Here is a 17,298-nt window from a genome sequence, read left to right on the forward strand (position 1 = left end):
TTGGTAGAACATTATCTTGGTTGTGGATCTTTTGAAATGGTTTGTTGCTTTTATGTTATTAACAATAACTCTAAAGAAGTTATAAATATCATTCATAAAATCAGACAGGTTGAGTGCATGGCTGGGACACATACAGAAGGAAAGTTAAGGGAAAGAACTGAAGGAAGGCTGAAGAAAGCAGGGAAGAGCCATGTAAATTATGCAAGGTTGTATGGCCACTGAGCCAAACTCTCTGTAATACCTTCCAGGCCAACAAATTTGTCAGGTGGCCAATGCAAGAACAGAGACTGTACAGGCCCTGCCAAGTCAGCCATTTTCTAGTGCTAATGTGTGAAAACACTTTCTGTAGCAAGTTACCATCTAGCTACCCAAAATAAAATTTAAACTCACAAATACTAAACATTTAAATTCCCATAGTTCTCCCAAAATTCTCAGTAGCAAATTGACTGACGTGTATGTGTTTGTATAAATCTGTGTGCAGGGAAGACTGTATGCTAACTTGTCCATTTGCAACAAGCAAACCAATGTCTGACTCATTCTACCCAACCTGGTAATACTTCTGTTCCAAGGAGAAAGGAAAAATTACCAGCATAATGTAGTGATTAATAGATTGTTCTGCCTTCTAGTGATTTGGAATCATCCCCTGGGTAGTGATCTCAAAGTGACAGTACAGAATAAACATCATGAACAGAATTACAATAGTAGCTCCACTAAGTTACTCTTGCCAATAGAGAAAGAATATATAGGATTCCAAGGTAAGGAAAGCAGGCAATGTTCAAATATCTCAGGGAAAACTTCTGTATCTGACCTTTAAAGCTGCAAACAAGAAGAAATGGAAACTGTTTATATGCTTTGGAGAAGTTACCTATTTAAAGGCATCAGTTTTCAAATGTAATGCATTTCAAATGGATCTGTGACAGGCCAAATGGCATACAGTTTTATAAAGGCACTCATTAGGAATGAGCTAAGGTTTAATTGTTACTATTTACATAATTACCACCTTACAGTTGGGCCTTTTTTTAAGATGGTGAAGAAAGTGAAAGCTGCCAAGAAACATGGAATGAGAGAAATCTTACTGTCAGCAACGTCTGGGGGATGTTGGTACAGCTTCCCAAAAGATTTAGGATTAGGCAAAATATAAAGTGAGGAGCTGAAGTTCCAGTGGGCTGGAAACTGGCTGCTGGAGGAAACTGAGGGCTACAAGGAAAGTCTTTCTTCCAGACAGTGACTGAGAGGCCTTGTCTATTACAGTTTCCCAGGATTAGGATTAGGATTAGGGTTGAGAGGATGAGAAAGATAAACCATGCAGCTGCCTTGGAGTGAGGCTGGAAAGGGAGTACAAACAGAAGTGAGGGTTGCCAAAAGATCTGGCTAGGAGAAATGTTTTAAATTGCTTCATGGCTTTGTTGTTGGCTCACCAAAAATGTCAGAATTTAGGAGAAATAAATTAGGGTTGAGCTACAACTGGGAGCAGTGCTCAAATGGGGCCTTCAAAACAAAATGAGGACTGCCAGGAATCCTGGGCTGGGTTAAATCTTTCCTCTGGCCAAAAGCTAAGGAGTCTTGTCTATGGCTCTGCAAATAAAAGTGAAGAAAAAGAGCTAAGGGCGAAGAAAAAAAAATTGAGAGAGGAAAGTTACGTTAGGAGTAAGTCTGGAAAATGCTCTTCCATGTGAGGCCACCAAGAGACCTGGGCTGGGAGAAATTTTTTTTGGGACAATAGCTGAGAGGCCATGTCCATAGCTCCATGGAAAAATTAAGGTAAGGGTTGAATAAAAGGGAAACAGAAATCATAGGGCTGAGGTTGGAATTGGTTTGGAAAGGGTCTGGGAGAAGGGTCTGGTCTGTGTCTTCTAATCAAAGGAAAAAGAAACCTGTCTTCACCTCAGCAAACAAATCAGAGTTCAGATTAAGACAGTCTACATTACAAAAAATCAGCCAAGTTCCAGGATATTATGCCAAGTTGGGGAAAGCTTTTTCTACTGGCAATCCTAATTAGTAACCTATTTAAAAGAAAAAAAAGTTCACTGTTTGTATTTTGTAAACAGGAAGATACTCCTTGTCTTAGAAAGCAAGCTGTGATCTTTGGAAAACACAGAGTTCATTTTCTGATCTTTTGCAGATGCTATTTATCTTCCCTCATCTTTTCTACTTAATCTGCTTCATGTCCTACATTTTCCTTTTACTCACCAGCTCGGAGAGGCCGTGGAACTCCTCCAACAAAGATTGTTTTTCTTGGATCCAAAGGCTGAGACCCATCCATCACAAAGTCACTGTCACTTAGGTTCCAAGGTCGAATTTGCACCTGCATTAAGGATCATTTTTAGCAGAGGAACTTGGCCACTTAATTAAAATTAAGAAAAACATGCCAAATCTTCCTATAATTAAAAACAAAATTTGAACTTTTCAAAAGCAGTAAGTTGGTTTTATAAGAACCAAGACAATTAGAGAACATACCTTATCTAAGTATCTGAAAGAAGGGGGACAACTCATTTATGACCTCTAGAGGCCAGGCTTGAGTTAAATGTCCTCATGACAAACTCCTACACTCATTAATTCCCTGCCCCTAATCGCCATCATAGGAAGAAACCTGTGAAAGGGCTTTCAGAACATTTTACCATGTATGTGCAATTACAGTTGCAGTTTGGGCTTCTGGCTTTCCTGAAATCACATACAGTGATCCACAATTTAAAAGCATTGATAGGAGCTGATAAAATTAACTTCTGTGCTTAGATACAAAAGGAATTTGTATAATATGTGAATTCCTATTTCTACTGAGCAGCAAGTAATACAGCTGATAGAAATCTTTAGATTAAACAGAAAAAACTGCTCAGAAGTTATTTAGATAAAGCTGTTCATCAATCCATTTTTTTGATCCTTGGAATCACACAAGACTGCTCATTGTGCTGCAATCCTGGGTTGTTCATTCATCTCTGCAAGATTCTTGATAGTACTTTTAAAAAGTAGCCCATTTTTTATCTTATCTTATTTGCCTGCAGTTTTCACCTCATTTCTGTATCTCCACGGGCACAAAAAAAGACCAGCATTAAGGAATGTTAGAGATGTGAATAATAAAAACAGGCTGCTGTATGTCTTCTATTCTGCTATAGCTGTCTGCAGTAGTTGAAATTACCCCATAGTTTCTGTAAGGTAAATGAGGCCTAAATTATAAATTGATTAGCTATTGAATGCATAAAAAATAATAATAAAAAAAAAAAAACCTAACAAAATTCAGGGGATATTTGGTGCTATCTGGATCATAATTTGGCAGGGTTAAGTTTCTTCATTTCATCACATAAGGCTTTCTTTTCTCTAGATGAAACATTACCAATCAAATAGATGAAACATTACCATTCCATTGTTTCACAGCTAACGCTGTAAAAGGATGCACACTCCTGAAGCATACCAGGAGTACCAAATATAAAAGTTAATTGAACATGGCATTTATCAGAAAAAAGCAAATGTTAAAGCCATGTTATGCTGATACAGGAAGTCAATTCAATGCAGCAGCAAGGTCAGAAACAGGAAATGACAAATAATTAACTTATTAACTGAGAAGAGTAACAGCAAATGGGTTAGCAACCAGCATAAGTGTCATGGCATAAGCTACTTACTGGTTTATCCTTGATTGTGGGACTTGACACACATAGGTAAAGTTTTCCATCTTCTTCCAGACAGGCATCTATCAGAGCTTGTACAGAGCTTTCTTCCTGGAACAGCAGAAAGGCGTAACCTTGAAAAAGATAAGGGCACAAGAAAGAAAAGTAACAGATTAATTTATAGAACATTTTTAAACAAACAAGCCAGAGAAGTGGGTAAAATATACGAATTACAAATAACTGTTGAGGTTATCCCCAGATATTTGGATTCTTGGCAGAGGAGAAGCAATCCAGCTCCTCCTCTGCTGTTGGTGCAACACATCACTGCAATGCTGCCAAGAAATATTGGAATTCTCTGGGAAAAAGGCAACAATGTATTTTGGTGTAAGAAAAATCACTACAACTTTTCAAAGGGTACAGCAGGGGAAGGATAAGGAGAAAATTAATTTCCCTAATTTATGAAGCCAACCTAGGAGATCCTTGACCCTGAGCTCCAAGATTCATTATTTTATGGAAAGCAATGTAAGAACTAAGCTCCTTTGTACATGTCCTATTCTGACATCTAAACAGTGACACAATTTCCATATGAAAGGGTAATTTAGTCCAGTTGGTCTAATTTCAGTTAACCTTGCTGAGAATAAACTGAAAAATTTGGCATATACACTGTGTCCCACAAACTTGAAACAAGGTTGCCACTTGAAATGCAAGATACACTTGGAACTAAATGAAGTTGTTACAGTCTGGCAAAAGCATTTTTGCCAGCCAGTCAGGAAAAAAAAAAATCTCTATTTGAATTAATACCAACATTGGCATATTTTCTCTAATGATGGGAACCTTTCTGTACTACTGAAAGCAGTTTGTAATAAGGCTTCAGTGACCTCTTTCTTTAAAACAACGTGCTAGATGGAAATCATATTAAGGTGCCTGTTCTGCCTTTCTAATAAAAGATGATCTTGATATTCATACTTGATGTTAAAAACTGGCATTTTGGTACAAATTACAGGCAGTCACACTGCAGTTTTAGCTAATAGTGCATTATGTTTGTATTCTGCCTATCTTTCCTCATGTTATTAACTGAAAATAAGGACTCATTCACCATTATTATAGCTGAATGTGCATTATATGTATTAGGCATGTGAGAGAAAATAAACTTACTGGCCCTGTGGACACCATTCAACTTAGCAAGCCACAGCTGGTAGAGTTTGTGAGAAAAGACCTAAAGCAAAAATTTCTCAAGAGTTAAAGATTATCCAGATTCATGCCTGCCATGGCTTACCAGAAAAAGCCTGATTGCATTTCACAGCATTCATGAAAAGAGCATGTTTACAAAAAGAAAAGGTTTTCTTTTAGTCTTCTAAATCTGATAACACCTTCCTTTTACAGCTCCATGGTTAGGCACAGTTTGGTAGAGTAAAAGGAAATCACTGACTGTTTTAAACCCATGGGAGAAGGTAGGAACAAAGTTTGTTATATTAGAATTTTTATACTCTGTTCCATTCAAGTGATTCATTACAAACACTGTGAGAGTAAAGGTTATCTGGACAGTCTCTAGTTACTCAGTGGTACAGGAATATTTCAGAAAGGTACTAATGGAGTAAAAGTACAGATCTCTTACTTAATGAAGTCCAGAGCAGATTGAGTTTAATCAAGATTTTTTCTTCAGAATTTCAATTAATTGTTATTATAATACCTGAAGGGTACCATTTTATGCTCAACTTGTGAATACTCAATGTAATTAATAATTTAAGTTCTTGCATTTGAGAACAACAGTAGATAAATTGTTGTTCAAATGCATCAACCATGAGCTGAATCTGCTGGTACAAAGCCAGCATTTGGCATGCAAATGTTATATAGCCAACAGGGAAGGATTAACCTATTTCTGGTTCTTAGAATCTGGGCTCTTTTCAAACAAAGTGAAATACTGTAATGAAGAGTTATATATAAGGTGAAAGAGTATTTGAATCTCCTTGTCACATGTCTGCATATCACCTACTGATTTCATATGCAATTGATCTGAAATCCATACTTCCCAAAATTCAGCCCACTTGCAAAATCAGATACAGGAATCATAATCTAAGGGTCACAGGTTTCCAGCTTTATAACACTGAGGCTGGGTGGCAGAATTAGGAGAATGAAGAGAACTTCCTCTTTACATTGTGCATAGCAAGTCAGAAACATCTTTGGGCAGTCACATGCACTGATTTCATCTGCAACAGGAAGGACCATTTATGCTTGAAACAAGCTGAACTACCTTTGAAACACAACTTTCTGCCATTTAGACAGTGTCTTTTCTGATGTTTTTATAAGCTTCAAGATTACAATAAAATCTGGCATCAACCTCAGATTTCTTATAGAAGTATTTCAATATGTAAATCTACCTCATATTATGTAAAAAAAAAGGATGACAAAGAAAATTAATGTTCTAGTCTCATTTCTTTAGGGTTATTTTTAGATGGTTGAGATGGCTGCCTCAAAGAAGTAAATTTAAATAGACTTAACATTTTCATGAAATATATATTTCACTTTCTTTTTTTCTTTTTTTTTTTTTACTAGATTTTAAAAAATAGTTTTGAACTGAATTATGGTGTATTTACTAGAACTTTTAGAATAAAGTTGTTTTAAAATCCCACAGGAAAGGAACATTTAGAAACAGTGTGAACCAAATTTCTAAATCAGTTAATGTGATGACAAGGGTCATTGCTCAAAGTCACCTTAGTAATCTTATTAGAAGATGCTTTGAACATGAATAAAACACATTTGAAAATCCAAAGACTAAACTACTATTAAAAATTAAACTCATTTTTGAAAAATAAAAATCTGAGGTGTTAGAAAAAACTGCAGACTTTCCTTTAAACATTGCAGTGACATGACTGCATTTTCAAAAAAACTTCAAAGGCTTTAAATACTTAAGAAACCTCAAAATAGAAAAGGCTGTAATCTCACTTAGCTACTGCAGAAGAGTGAAATTATGTATTAGTCAGGGCTGCAAAGATTAATTTCTTTTAGTCAGTCTAATTTTATATGGCAGTGTTTGACCCTGTCAGCTGATTCTTTTCTCTAAAAAACAAAGGTGTATAAGAAATAGGAACAGTCTAGAATCTTACAGAGACTCTTCTATTTCTGTACATTTACATTTTTACATGTTTTTCATGAAAACCAGACAAAGCCTGGCTGGTGTGATATGTAAGAAATTCCTCCTATGCCACATTACAGACAGGGACTGGGGAAGGGTTTGTTTGATTTTAATTAAAGGATTGTACTCCATATCCTCAGTTACACGGAAAAATAATTGGAGCCTGAATTTTAATAGCAATAAAATGAAGTGTACATATCAAATGGAAGACAGGAGACATAACAAGAGAAGTCAGCAATGGAGTGGGTCATAGAGAAGAGCTGAATGAAAACTGAGGTTCTGTATCAGTAGCTTCTGTAAAATAAATTGCATGTCTTCATAACTCCAGTCCTAGCACTAAATAGCCCACATCACAATCACCAAAAGAATTGAAACTAACACTTAACCCTTACTAATAATGATCTTACCATATCACAAATATTTATTTCTATTTTGTCATAAATATTACAGTGTTTTTCTCCAATTTAAGTGGAAGGAGAAACCCAATCCCCACAGAACCTCTGCTTCCTGGACATGCATTATTTGTGGGACATGGGAGAGGTGCCCCAGTGTTTCCTCAGAAGAAAGGACAGCATTTCTATAGTGCTGTAGTAAATACCTACAGCTAAAGATTTATAAAGTCTTTTCAGTTCCAAAAAAGCAGAAAGATTTTCTAGGCATCATTACTTTACTTTCACCACTTATGGATAAAAAAAGCCCCAAAAGAACAGTATACATATGCCATCTCAGTTTGTCCTGTAGTAAAAATACTCCCACCCACCTGTATTAAAAAAGAAAAGACTGAAATAAATTACTTGGATTTTTTTTGGTGGTTTTTTAACCAAAAGAATATTCCACAGGCATACTAAAGTCTGTCTTTATCTGGCATTTTACTTCTGAACTAGTGTAAAACATTGCAACAGCAAATTTATAGTGTTGTCTCCTCTTTCAAAGGTCACAGCCATTTTCAACATCAGACTTCAGACTGCAACATGATCTATAGGAGCTATAAATCAGAATTAAAGGATATAAAAGAAAGGCTCTAATATACAATTTGGTTACTGTAGTTGTAAAAGTAGTCACATGGATTTCATATGAGAAAGATTAAATATTTGATGAGGTGGAAGCTATCTTTGTGAAGTTTACTGAGTCAGCAGCAGGAAAAAAAGCATTCAAATGAGTAAATATAAAAAACCCAAATAAATTCAGAATTGAATTTTTTAAATTTTGATTTTCAAGGGCAATATGCAATGGTGACTACTCTGGGCAGAGCAGCTCATGGTCATCATCTGGAGGGGGTCAGGTCTGCTGCTGCTGCTTTTACTCTGAACAGATGGCTCAAGAGACATCTGCTTCCAAGTTTGAACAAAACCTGTTACTCTTCTTTGCAAGAAAACCATCTTCCAGTGCTACTCCAACCAACATTAATGTGGACAAATTCTACAGAAATAGAAATGCTCTGCTTGATTTCAGCTTCTATTTCAAGCACAGTATCAGCATAGGGTAAAAAAATTCAGAGGAAGAAAGAACTGGTCCAAAAATCCAGGCTAGCTGGATTTCAGTTATTTTAAATTAAATTTGACATTGGGTTTTACAATAAAAATAGGTTTTGCTTTGAATTATATGTTTTTCTTAACAAAGAAAGCAAGCAGCACTTGCTGCTTATCCCAAAATATTTGAGACTGTTGTCAAGAGCTTCAAAGTAAAGTACTTCAATCAAAAAGAAAAGACACCCCATGTCATTTGCACAGATGAAGTTAGTAACATATCTTCTGATTTTTGTATGTGTCTAACTCTCCTGTGAGCTGTAGAACATTTCTAAAGGCAGAACGCAGAGCTTCAGCACTAAGCTTTGACTTCCCTTCTTTTAATCAAGTAATCAATTTGTCATTTGCTGCTGTGGTGCTGCTAATAACCATTTGAATGTTCACTCACATGTGGATTGTTTTCAGGTTCTGGTTTGTTCAAATTTATTGTCTTTGTTGACTGTAAGAAAAAGATGCTGACTGTAAGAAAAAGCCCTCCTTAATAACAGGATTTTTTTTCCAAAACTGGATTATGTTGAACAACAAATTCCTCTCAAAACCAAAGAAAATTCAAAACTGTTTCTGGTGAATAAGAGTATGCATGCCCCTGGGAGATCAGATTAGTATATAAAAAACAAAAATAAAAATGCTGGACTTACCAAATCCTATAAAAAATGATGTGTTTACCTTTATTAATGAAACAGCCCAGCCTCCACTGGCATACAGCTGACTACTGGTTACACTCTTGGTATAATCAGTACTCAGATACACTGTAGGTCCCACAGGCAGGTAGGATTTGTAGGGTATGGAGCAGACACAACCTGCCAAGCACAGCACTGAGACAGCTGAGGGAAACAGCAGCTCTGAGCCCAGAGAGAGGCAGATGCAGTGCCTTGGGCAGAGGCAGCCACAGCACATCCAGCCCCTGAAATACTCACACTGCCAGTCCTAACCTCTGATTTGAGAGGACACAAGTATAATTAGGGGTATTACCTTTGATAAATTTAGGATGTGTGTATTCCAATGATCTTGCACCAATTTTAGATTACTGCATCATTATTTTAAGGATAGAATCACTGAAGTGATCCTAGGAACCAAATACATAATTTTATACATGTAATGCCTGTAGGACTTTAATTAAAGACTTAAAGTTTTTAATGCATTAAATAATTACAGCTGATTGGGGGTGGGAGTAGGGAACAACTTACTTCTTAGATGGCCATCAGAACAATGAATATGCTGCAGTGGTAGTACAGAGTCTGTCTCTGCACCACCACCTGCAACAACCCTTTCAACACATTTCAATGATTTGAAAGGATAATTTAGTGCTTCCTAAATTATTAGCAAAACAAGATAGCAAAAGTTACTACAAAGCACAAAATAATACTAAGTCCTCAACTTAAACACTATTCAAAGGACAGCTTTTATCCTGAAGCCCATAATACTTACAGATCAATTCATGTATCTCCATTTATAAACCAAAAGAAAAGGTGACATTTAATAAAAATAGTATTGGGGAGGGGTGACATGTACAGCCCACAGTAAAATCTACTTGGGTTTTTGGAGAGGTTAATGAGAATAAGACAAATATTTAACTCCTTCCATTTGACAAAAGTGGTCTGACTACCTCTATAGATAAACATGGAAAACTTTTTATATACTTTGATATGTTCAAATTATTGAAAAAGGGTTAAATGCTTGTTAAAAATTGTGGCTTCTTCTATAGCAACCCAGCAATTCTGAAAGAAAGTAGGATCTGTTGAAAGCAACATGAAAGCTGGGAGAGAATAATCCTGCAATGCTACTTCAGAATCAGATTTGTTCTGCCTAGGCTTGGATGGCTCAAAAATACTTTTGGATTTTGCTTCACCAGATTCTTATTTTCCTCTAGAAAAAGAAGTTGCAAGTGGCATCATTTTAGAGAACAGAAATTCTTTTACATGAAGCAAGCTCCTTGAATGCTCTTAGGTACCTGGCACAGCAGTCTCAAAGACAGACATTAAAAAATCATCATTATCAGTACACCACCTAGAATCCTCAAACATTTAGGACAAGACAGGAAACAGTGTTAAGAGCTTAAAAAAGGGAGGCTCAAACAAAAGTCACCAAAAACCTTCAAGAAAATTCTCTGTAAAGCATGCTAAAGTCACACAGCTACACAAGAGCACATGAGTACTGCATTTTGCCACCACATATTTTGTGACTTGCATTGATTTGGGATGATGCTGCCCTGCTGTGGGAAGACACAGGGACTACAAATTACAGACATGGCCTCAGATGTCAGGGGGTACAACGACTGACACTGCACACAGGCCCTGTGTTGGAATATAAAAAAACCTCTAAAAACCCTCCCAGAATCACTCTCTGCCACACAATGTAATTCTGGATAGGGAAAGTCAGTTTCCATTCTAACCAATATTGTCATCTCTGACTTCAGTTTTTTAAATACAAAAATTAGCTTGGCATTTCATGCTGGACTGTGCTGGTATCATATGTGATCAGTTAAGCCAAAGCAGGCTGTTTTCAAGAACAGAGTGCTGTATTTGCACAGACCTTGCACAGACCTAATACCTTCTTGTGAATATAACTAATGAAATTGGAATTATGATTCCATACTTTACCTTTGCAACTGTTCACTCTTGTTCCTCTGGCAGAAACTACAACTGCCTCTGCAGTGGCAATGGAATTAACCATGGAAATGGTCTTCATCCATGAAATCAAGATCAGTCAAAAGACTACAACAACAGTGTTCTCATCTAAACAGTACTTGGGAGAGAATCAGAGAGGCTCACACTGTCTGTCCACCAATTGTTTTTAAATTAAAGCATGAGAACAATTTCATATTTCTTTGTGCAACCTTGCTTACAGTGTTTTGTTTTCATGAGATCTCCCTCACCCTAGTGACCCTTATGGAGCAGTAGGAACAAATGGGCTTAATTTTATCAGATAACAGCATAACAAACTGAAGAACAGGGAAAACACAAAAGGATCAGACTGCTGCATCATACATCTGAATCAACTGTAAAGCCAAAGCATTCCTCCCATTCCAAACCAATCCTATCTTCAAGCTCTGCCATGCTTCATTTTCTAACTCTAATTCTCATCTCTATCCAAACATCAATCTTTCTAAATGAAAAAAAAAAGGAATTTTTTGCATATTTTTTGGCATTTTAAAACACATGGTGCAGTTCTAAGTGATTACTAGAAAAATCATAGTTATCACAAGGAAAAACCAGTAAAGAGTTTTTAAAAAGTTGTTTTAAAGCTAGCAATCTGTTAAAGAAAAAACAACTGAAAAAAATGTTTTTGAAACAGTTGGCACCATCTGTTTAATTAAAAAAAAGGAAAGAAAAAAAATTACTGTAGTTAGCATAAGCATTGCTTAACTCAGCACACCAGCAAATAAGTGAAAACCCCATCAATTTATATTTAAATAAAACATGAATTATCTGGATTTTGCCAGAGATAAATAGACTGTGACATGGTAATGTGCAACTACTTTTGACAGCATCCTTTAATTCATATTTCTTTATTTCTCAGTGTCTCATAGGTACTCAAAAGATACTTAACCAAAAACCACATTTAATTCCCAAATTCTGGGGTGAAAGCCAAGTAAACACATTATGAACTGGGCATCTGCTTACCCAAGACCAACACATGGCATTTATAATTTTGCCAGTTCAGTCAGTAACATATCCAAACAGATGCCAAAGGAAGTAATCCAAAGACTTCTCAGGCAATGGGAATGAATTAGCCTTATTCAGAGGCAAAGCATTAAAAACCATCTCATGCATGACACAAACATACAAACATGGTGCTAAGCTTACAATGCACAGGAGAGGTAAAAAGAAATGTTAAGGCAACAATGCAGATGCTCAGAACTAGAAATAGGAGCCTCTTGCACACATTGTCAGCTGTTGGCAGCTTCTCTCACCCAAGTGCACAATATTCACTTTCAGTGACAAGAGCATCCCTGTTCTCTCAGCAACCTAAATATGGAACTCACGGGCACCCAAGGTAAGGTAACTTGTGCTTGATCTAGAGAATGATTTTGGGTTTGCTGTTACAACGCCCAAAACTCAAAAGCTGACAAAGGCAGACTGCTTTCACAAACATTAATCAGTGTATTCTGTGACATCAGGCAATATTCAGTAAGGGCAACAAACCCCTAGAGTATCTGGGAAAACAGGAAAACCTGGAATATACAGATAGCAATGATGTGCTTGAGGAACGTGCTGCAGATACATCTGTGTTGCTGTGCCATCCCCCAAGAGCCACAATGGCACTGTTAAGCTCACCCTGGGATAAGCCTGGTGTTACTCACCATGCTGGAGACCCCAGCTCAGCATCATTTCACACACAAACATTTATGTCCATCAGGCCCAGCACTAAATCTGAGCTATAGTGCCCAAGCAGACCTGTGGTGACACCATCCTGCTCAAGATGCCAAATCCAGGCAAACCTTTGTTCAAGCTCAGCGCTGCAGGAATGTTTCTGGACTCCAACTGGTCCCAGTGATAGCTTACAATGCCACTGCAGCTAAGCTAATAAAATAGCTTACCACCAACAACTAATAAATTAGCTAATAAGGCTTGCTGGAACTGGCTACACATCTATGGCCTGACTCACTCACTAAACTAACCAGATAAAGCCCTCAGGGGGGTGGTGGGTGCTGGTGGAGGTCACTAGACTGTGAGCAACATTTTAATCTTTCAGATTTCATGCTTGATCAGATTAGCCATGGCTAATGGTTTCTGCAGCCTTCTCTTCCTAGTCCTAAGAATATCAGCAGAGTGCTCCTAATACAGGCTGACTACAGGGAATTCATGTATTGCACCAGCATAGCAAACATTCCAAAATTCAATAAATTATACCACCAAGTAGATACTGAAAATCTGTAATGATTCATTTGGGACTGCAGGGGATGTTGCATCACCTGGATGCAACTGAGGACAGAAAACCCTGATGTGAAGCAGCAGCAGCATAAAACTTCACTGCCTGTGCTGGCCCATGGCATCACCTACTGATGTTGTCTGCCCCAAAGCTCTCAGTGAACACTTACCAAAGCAAACAGACAAAAATCCTGAACCTTGCTGGAAGACCAGACACTGCCCAATGATCTGGCCCTCCAGCAATGGAAAAGGCCATCCATCAAAAGGACACTGAAGTCCATCTGGAGATGATGACATATGTTCAGAAAGAGCAGGGCTCAATTTTACTGCCTCTGGGGCACATTCAAGGAGCTGGGAGAAGCCTTGAAGGTCAGGCTTTATCAATGTGTGAGTAGCCTCTGCATCATGCCCACTTCACTCCAACAATTCATTTTTCTTGTTTTCTTTCAAGATTGCTAGCATAGAAACCCCAGCTCTCCCCTCCATAATTTCATTTGTCCTTTGTTTTTTTGGACATGTTTTCCATTTGAAAGACTCATATTCAAAACATCAGAAAATTTACAGACTAGCAATGCAACATGGAAGACAGGACATCTAGAAAAATGAAGGGAGAAAACATTTGAATTCATGAGTACTTGACAGTGGAATAAGTCTCACTGAATTTTGCACCAAGCATAATTGCAAATATCTCTGTTTGTACTTTTAAGGGAATGTCCAATAATGCACCAAAACAGCTTAAAATAAAAAAGTAAAACAAAAACAAAAAAATCCAAAACCAAAGCCCACCAACTTAAATTTTAGGTCTGAAGGAACTTCTGATCAAAATGAGCTTTGGAGACATTTTATTGTGGTACTTCTGAAAATGATTCCATATTAACTTTGAAAAGCAAGTACTCTTCATTGAAAAAAAAAAATACCAAAAAGCTGTGAAAAAAAATTAGACATTCAAACTTTACCCTCTGACTCCTGGAAATAATATTCTGTCTTCTGTGTAGGTGCTGCCTGTGTGGGATCATAGTAAATCAAGTGCATTTGACCTAGGGAGCTCACCATGACTGTAAGTGAATGTCAGAGCCAGGCATGCAGGATGTCTGATGCTGCAGCCCTGACTGATAACTAAGAAGTCAGATATAAATAAATCTGGAACAGTTGGGATTGACTGTTGTTTAGCACTTTCAGACAGACGTTCAGGGCAACTGGCAGGGGCTTTGAAAGCTGTTTCCTATATTAGAATTGTGACAAAAATAGAAGTGAGGCTGCATTCCCTTGTCTTCTGCTAAAATAGATCTTACTCAAAAACATTTTACAGGTTTGTCAAGGCATAACTAGTCCACAGTCAGATAGAGAACTAAATCAAAATTCGAAGTCCCATGTTAATTCAACAAATAGTTACTTATTGAATTAATAACAGGAAAAAAATAAAAAAGGGAAACAAGGAGATAATACTAAGAGATTATAAGGACAAGGAGAAGCTGGCTTTTCTACTTAAAAAAACCCCAAACTTCTAAGTGAAGGCACAATTAGAATTCACTAGCCAGAAAGACCCCAGAGATCTTTAAAAATAACATAAAAAGGGAAAAGCATATATTTTAGCAACTGTCCTTAGGAATATTGCAGGGGGGTTGGGGTTTGGGGTGTTTTTTGTTGTTTTTAGGGCTGTTTGATTTGTTTTTAAATTCAAGAACAGATGCTGCATAACTGCTGACAGCAAGGCTGAGTGGTGAGAATGAACAGGAAAGAGGAAGCATGTATGGGCTTCTCTTCTGATTTTAAGTGTCCCAAATACTGTTCACAGGGCAAGTATTTGTCACAGTGTTATTTTGCCTCCAGCAATTAAGCTTCCAAATAAATTAAGTTGGCTTTTATTTGTGTGTTTTTACAGTCAAACTATATCAAAATATTTCAGGATTAGCTAGTTCACTGACTGAGCAGCCCATTGTTCTGCCAAAATAATCAGTGGCCTTAATGAGCAATTAAGAGCTTCCAGGGTCAATGAGAAATGACCCTGGAAGCTCTTAATTGCTCTTTGCATATAGACCAGAAATTTTGTGTACAACTTCCTGCTACTGTTTCAGATCAGGAGTGAACTCAGGAACTACATGCAAGAGGCACGTGTGAAAGAGAGCAGAAGGTATTGCACAAAATCAGAGAGCAGGGCACAGCAAGAGCAGTTTGATTTAGCCAAGTTACCCTCCCAAAGAGATTTCCCAGCAGCTGCTGTCTCTCACCCAAAGCAGGAGTGCACAAGGTTGTGCTGCCTGATCAGAGGCTGCCCCACCTGCTCACACTCTGGCCCACCCTGGGTGCCCTCTGGGCAGAGCCTGCTCTGTGCTCCAGCACCCAGGGAGCCCTGATGTGGAGCAGGACCAGAGCCCCTGGGTCACAGCTCACACTGGAGTCACCTCCCTGCAAAACACTGCACACCCAACCCAATGACCCAATCCAAGGCACTTCCTCCCCTGGGTTTGGCAACGTGCAAACCACAACAAAATCAGCTATGAAATTTCTGCAGCTTGCATTCTACCTACTGCTGGTACAAAGTTGAAGGCATAATTCAAGGGTTCAAGGTGGGCTGAAGAAGTACACACAGAGGAGCATGTTTCAATTACCAAATTGTGAATTTTTTCCCATCAGGACAATGGCTGAAAATACGCTTGATGAAAGATAGAAAATTCACCATAAAGAGTCAAAACTTTGCTTTACCACATGGCAGATGTAATTTCCTTTTACCAGAACAGCCCTCTTAAATGTATTTTAAACCAATTACCTTTAGGTGGAAAATATGACTTGCTTTCAGCTTTGTGAGGCCAGTCCACCACAAGAGGTCCAAACCTACGAAAGCTGGCAGTGATCTCATCTACAAAAAAATGAATGAGGCACCTTAGAGAGAACATAAAAACTGACAGTGGCAAGGTAAAAAGGTCTTACTTAAAAAACAAAACAAAACAAGAACAGTGAAAACTGCAATGATCTCCATAGCAAATGCCTAAATATTATTTCATCTCTGTGCTGTACATGGCTGCTTAAAAAAGTGATTTTACATTCCACTGGTGGAAGTCTGCAGCAGGATTAAATGCAAACATGATCTATCAGAAGTGAACAGGCTTCAGCTGCGGTCTGTTTCTAATTATAGCCACAAAGCAGGGTCAGATGCAGCCACATGGGACTGATGGAGGAGCTCCATGTCAGCAGGGCTGCTCCTTGCAGCCTGCCCTAGAAAGGCTGCAGCAGGTCATGCCACTGTGGGCATTTCACCTTCCTCAGGCGCTTCAGGAAATCTGCCTTGAATTACCAAGTTTTTTCTTCACTTTTTAAGCATCAACTTGGGACAACCATGTAACACACATCAAGAGCTATCCTATAGGACAATTTTGTTTTATATGCAAATCCTTCAGAAAAAAGTATTTAAACTTCTTTTTGAAAAAATCTTATTTTCTCAATACATTTTTAAATGTACTTTAAAGAAAGAATTAGTTTAATGTGATCTTAGGTAGATCAGAACAAGCCATCAGGAGAAAAGGCAGTGGGGTTTTACAGTTTCTGGATTGCTGTTTGAGATGTGTCCAGTTTCTCTGACCCCATAAATTGCATGCCAGAATTTCAAGCATCTGGAGACAGAACACACAGGTTGTGTACCTGAAGAGCTGAAGGATAAAGGGTTACTGAAGGAGACCTCTCAGGAAAGCAGGTGACAGCTCCCAGGTCACCATGTTACTCCCTCACAGGACAGACTGGGCATGTATTTTGACTCTGAGTGTCCCAGCAATGTGTACATCAGTCGTCCCTGTTGGGCTGCTGCCTCTTACAGCTGCAAATCCAGATTACCCACCAGACCCCATACAACAGCCCTGCAACTCTTGGTGTGACGTGGGAACTGCATTTGAGGTGCTTGTAAACAGACTGGCAACTCATGCTATTTCTTCATTAAAAACTGTACATGGTTTAGGCTTCAGATTAGTAGATTAGAGATCTCCCTCATTTCATTACAGGGCATCCTCACATTCCCTGTGTATGCTCATTGAAGCTAGACAGTGGTGGATTCCAGCTATATTCCAGCCATGAAAAATATACCAAAAATTGTCATGATTTTAGTTTGGGAGTAAGAGTTTATGGGGACACATGCAAGTAGAGCAGATAATGATTGAGAAAAACTCTGGCCATCCTTGCTG

General features: G+C 38.0%; 1 protein-coding gene across 9 annotated transcripts in view; it reads right to left on the reverse strand.

Annotated features, from left to right (window-relative positions):
- CPEB3 (cytoplasmic polyadenylation element binding protein 3) overlaps positions 1–17,298 on the reverse strand; it is an 80,434-nt gene that overhangs the window by 9,255 nt on the left and 53,881 nt on the right. For all 9 annotated transcript variants that reach the window (XM_054637165.2, XM_054637162.2, XM_077183054.1 and 6 more), the window contains 3 exons: positions 15,897–15,986; positions 3,615–3,733; positions 2,191–2,305 (listed from right to left, as the gene is read on the reverse strand). In XM_054637165.2, coding sequence (XP_054493140.2) covers positions 2,191–2,305; positions 3,615–3,733; positions 15,897–15,986 — 324 coding nt within the window. The remainder of the gene's footprint in view (positions 1–2,190; positions 2,306–3,614; positions 3,734–15,896; positions 15,987–17,298) is intronic.

Source organism: Agelaius phoeniceus, chromosome 9 (assembly GCF_051311805.1).
Source record: "Agelaius phoeniceus isolate bAgePho1 chromosome 9, bAgePho1.hap1, whole genome shotgun sequence".
NCBI classification, from domain to species: domain Eukaryota; kingdom Metazoa; phylum Chordata; class Aves; order Passeriformes; family Icteridae; genus Agelaius; species Agelaius phoeniceus.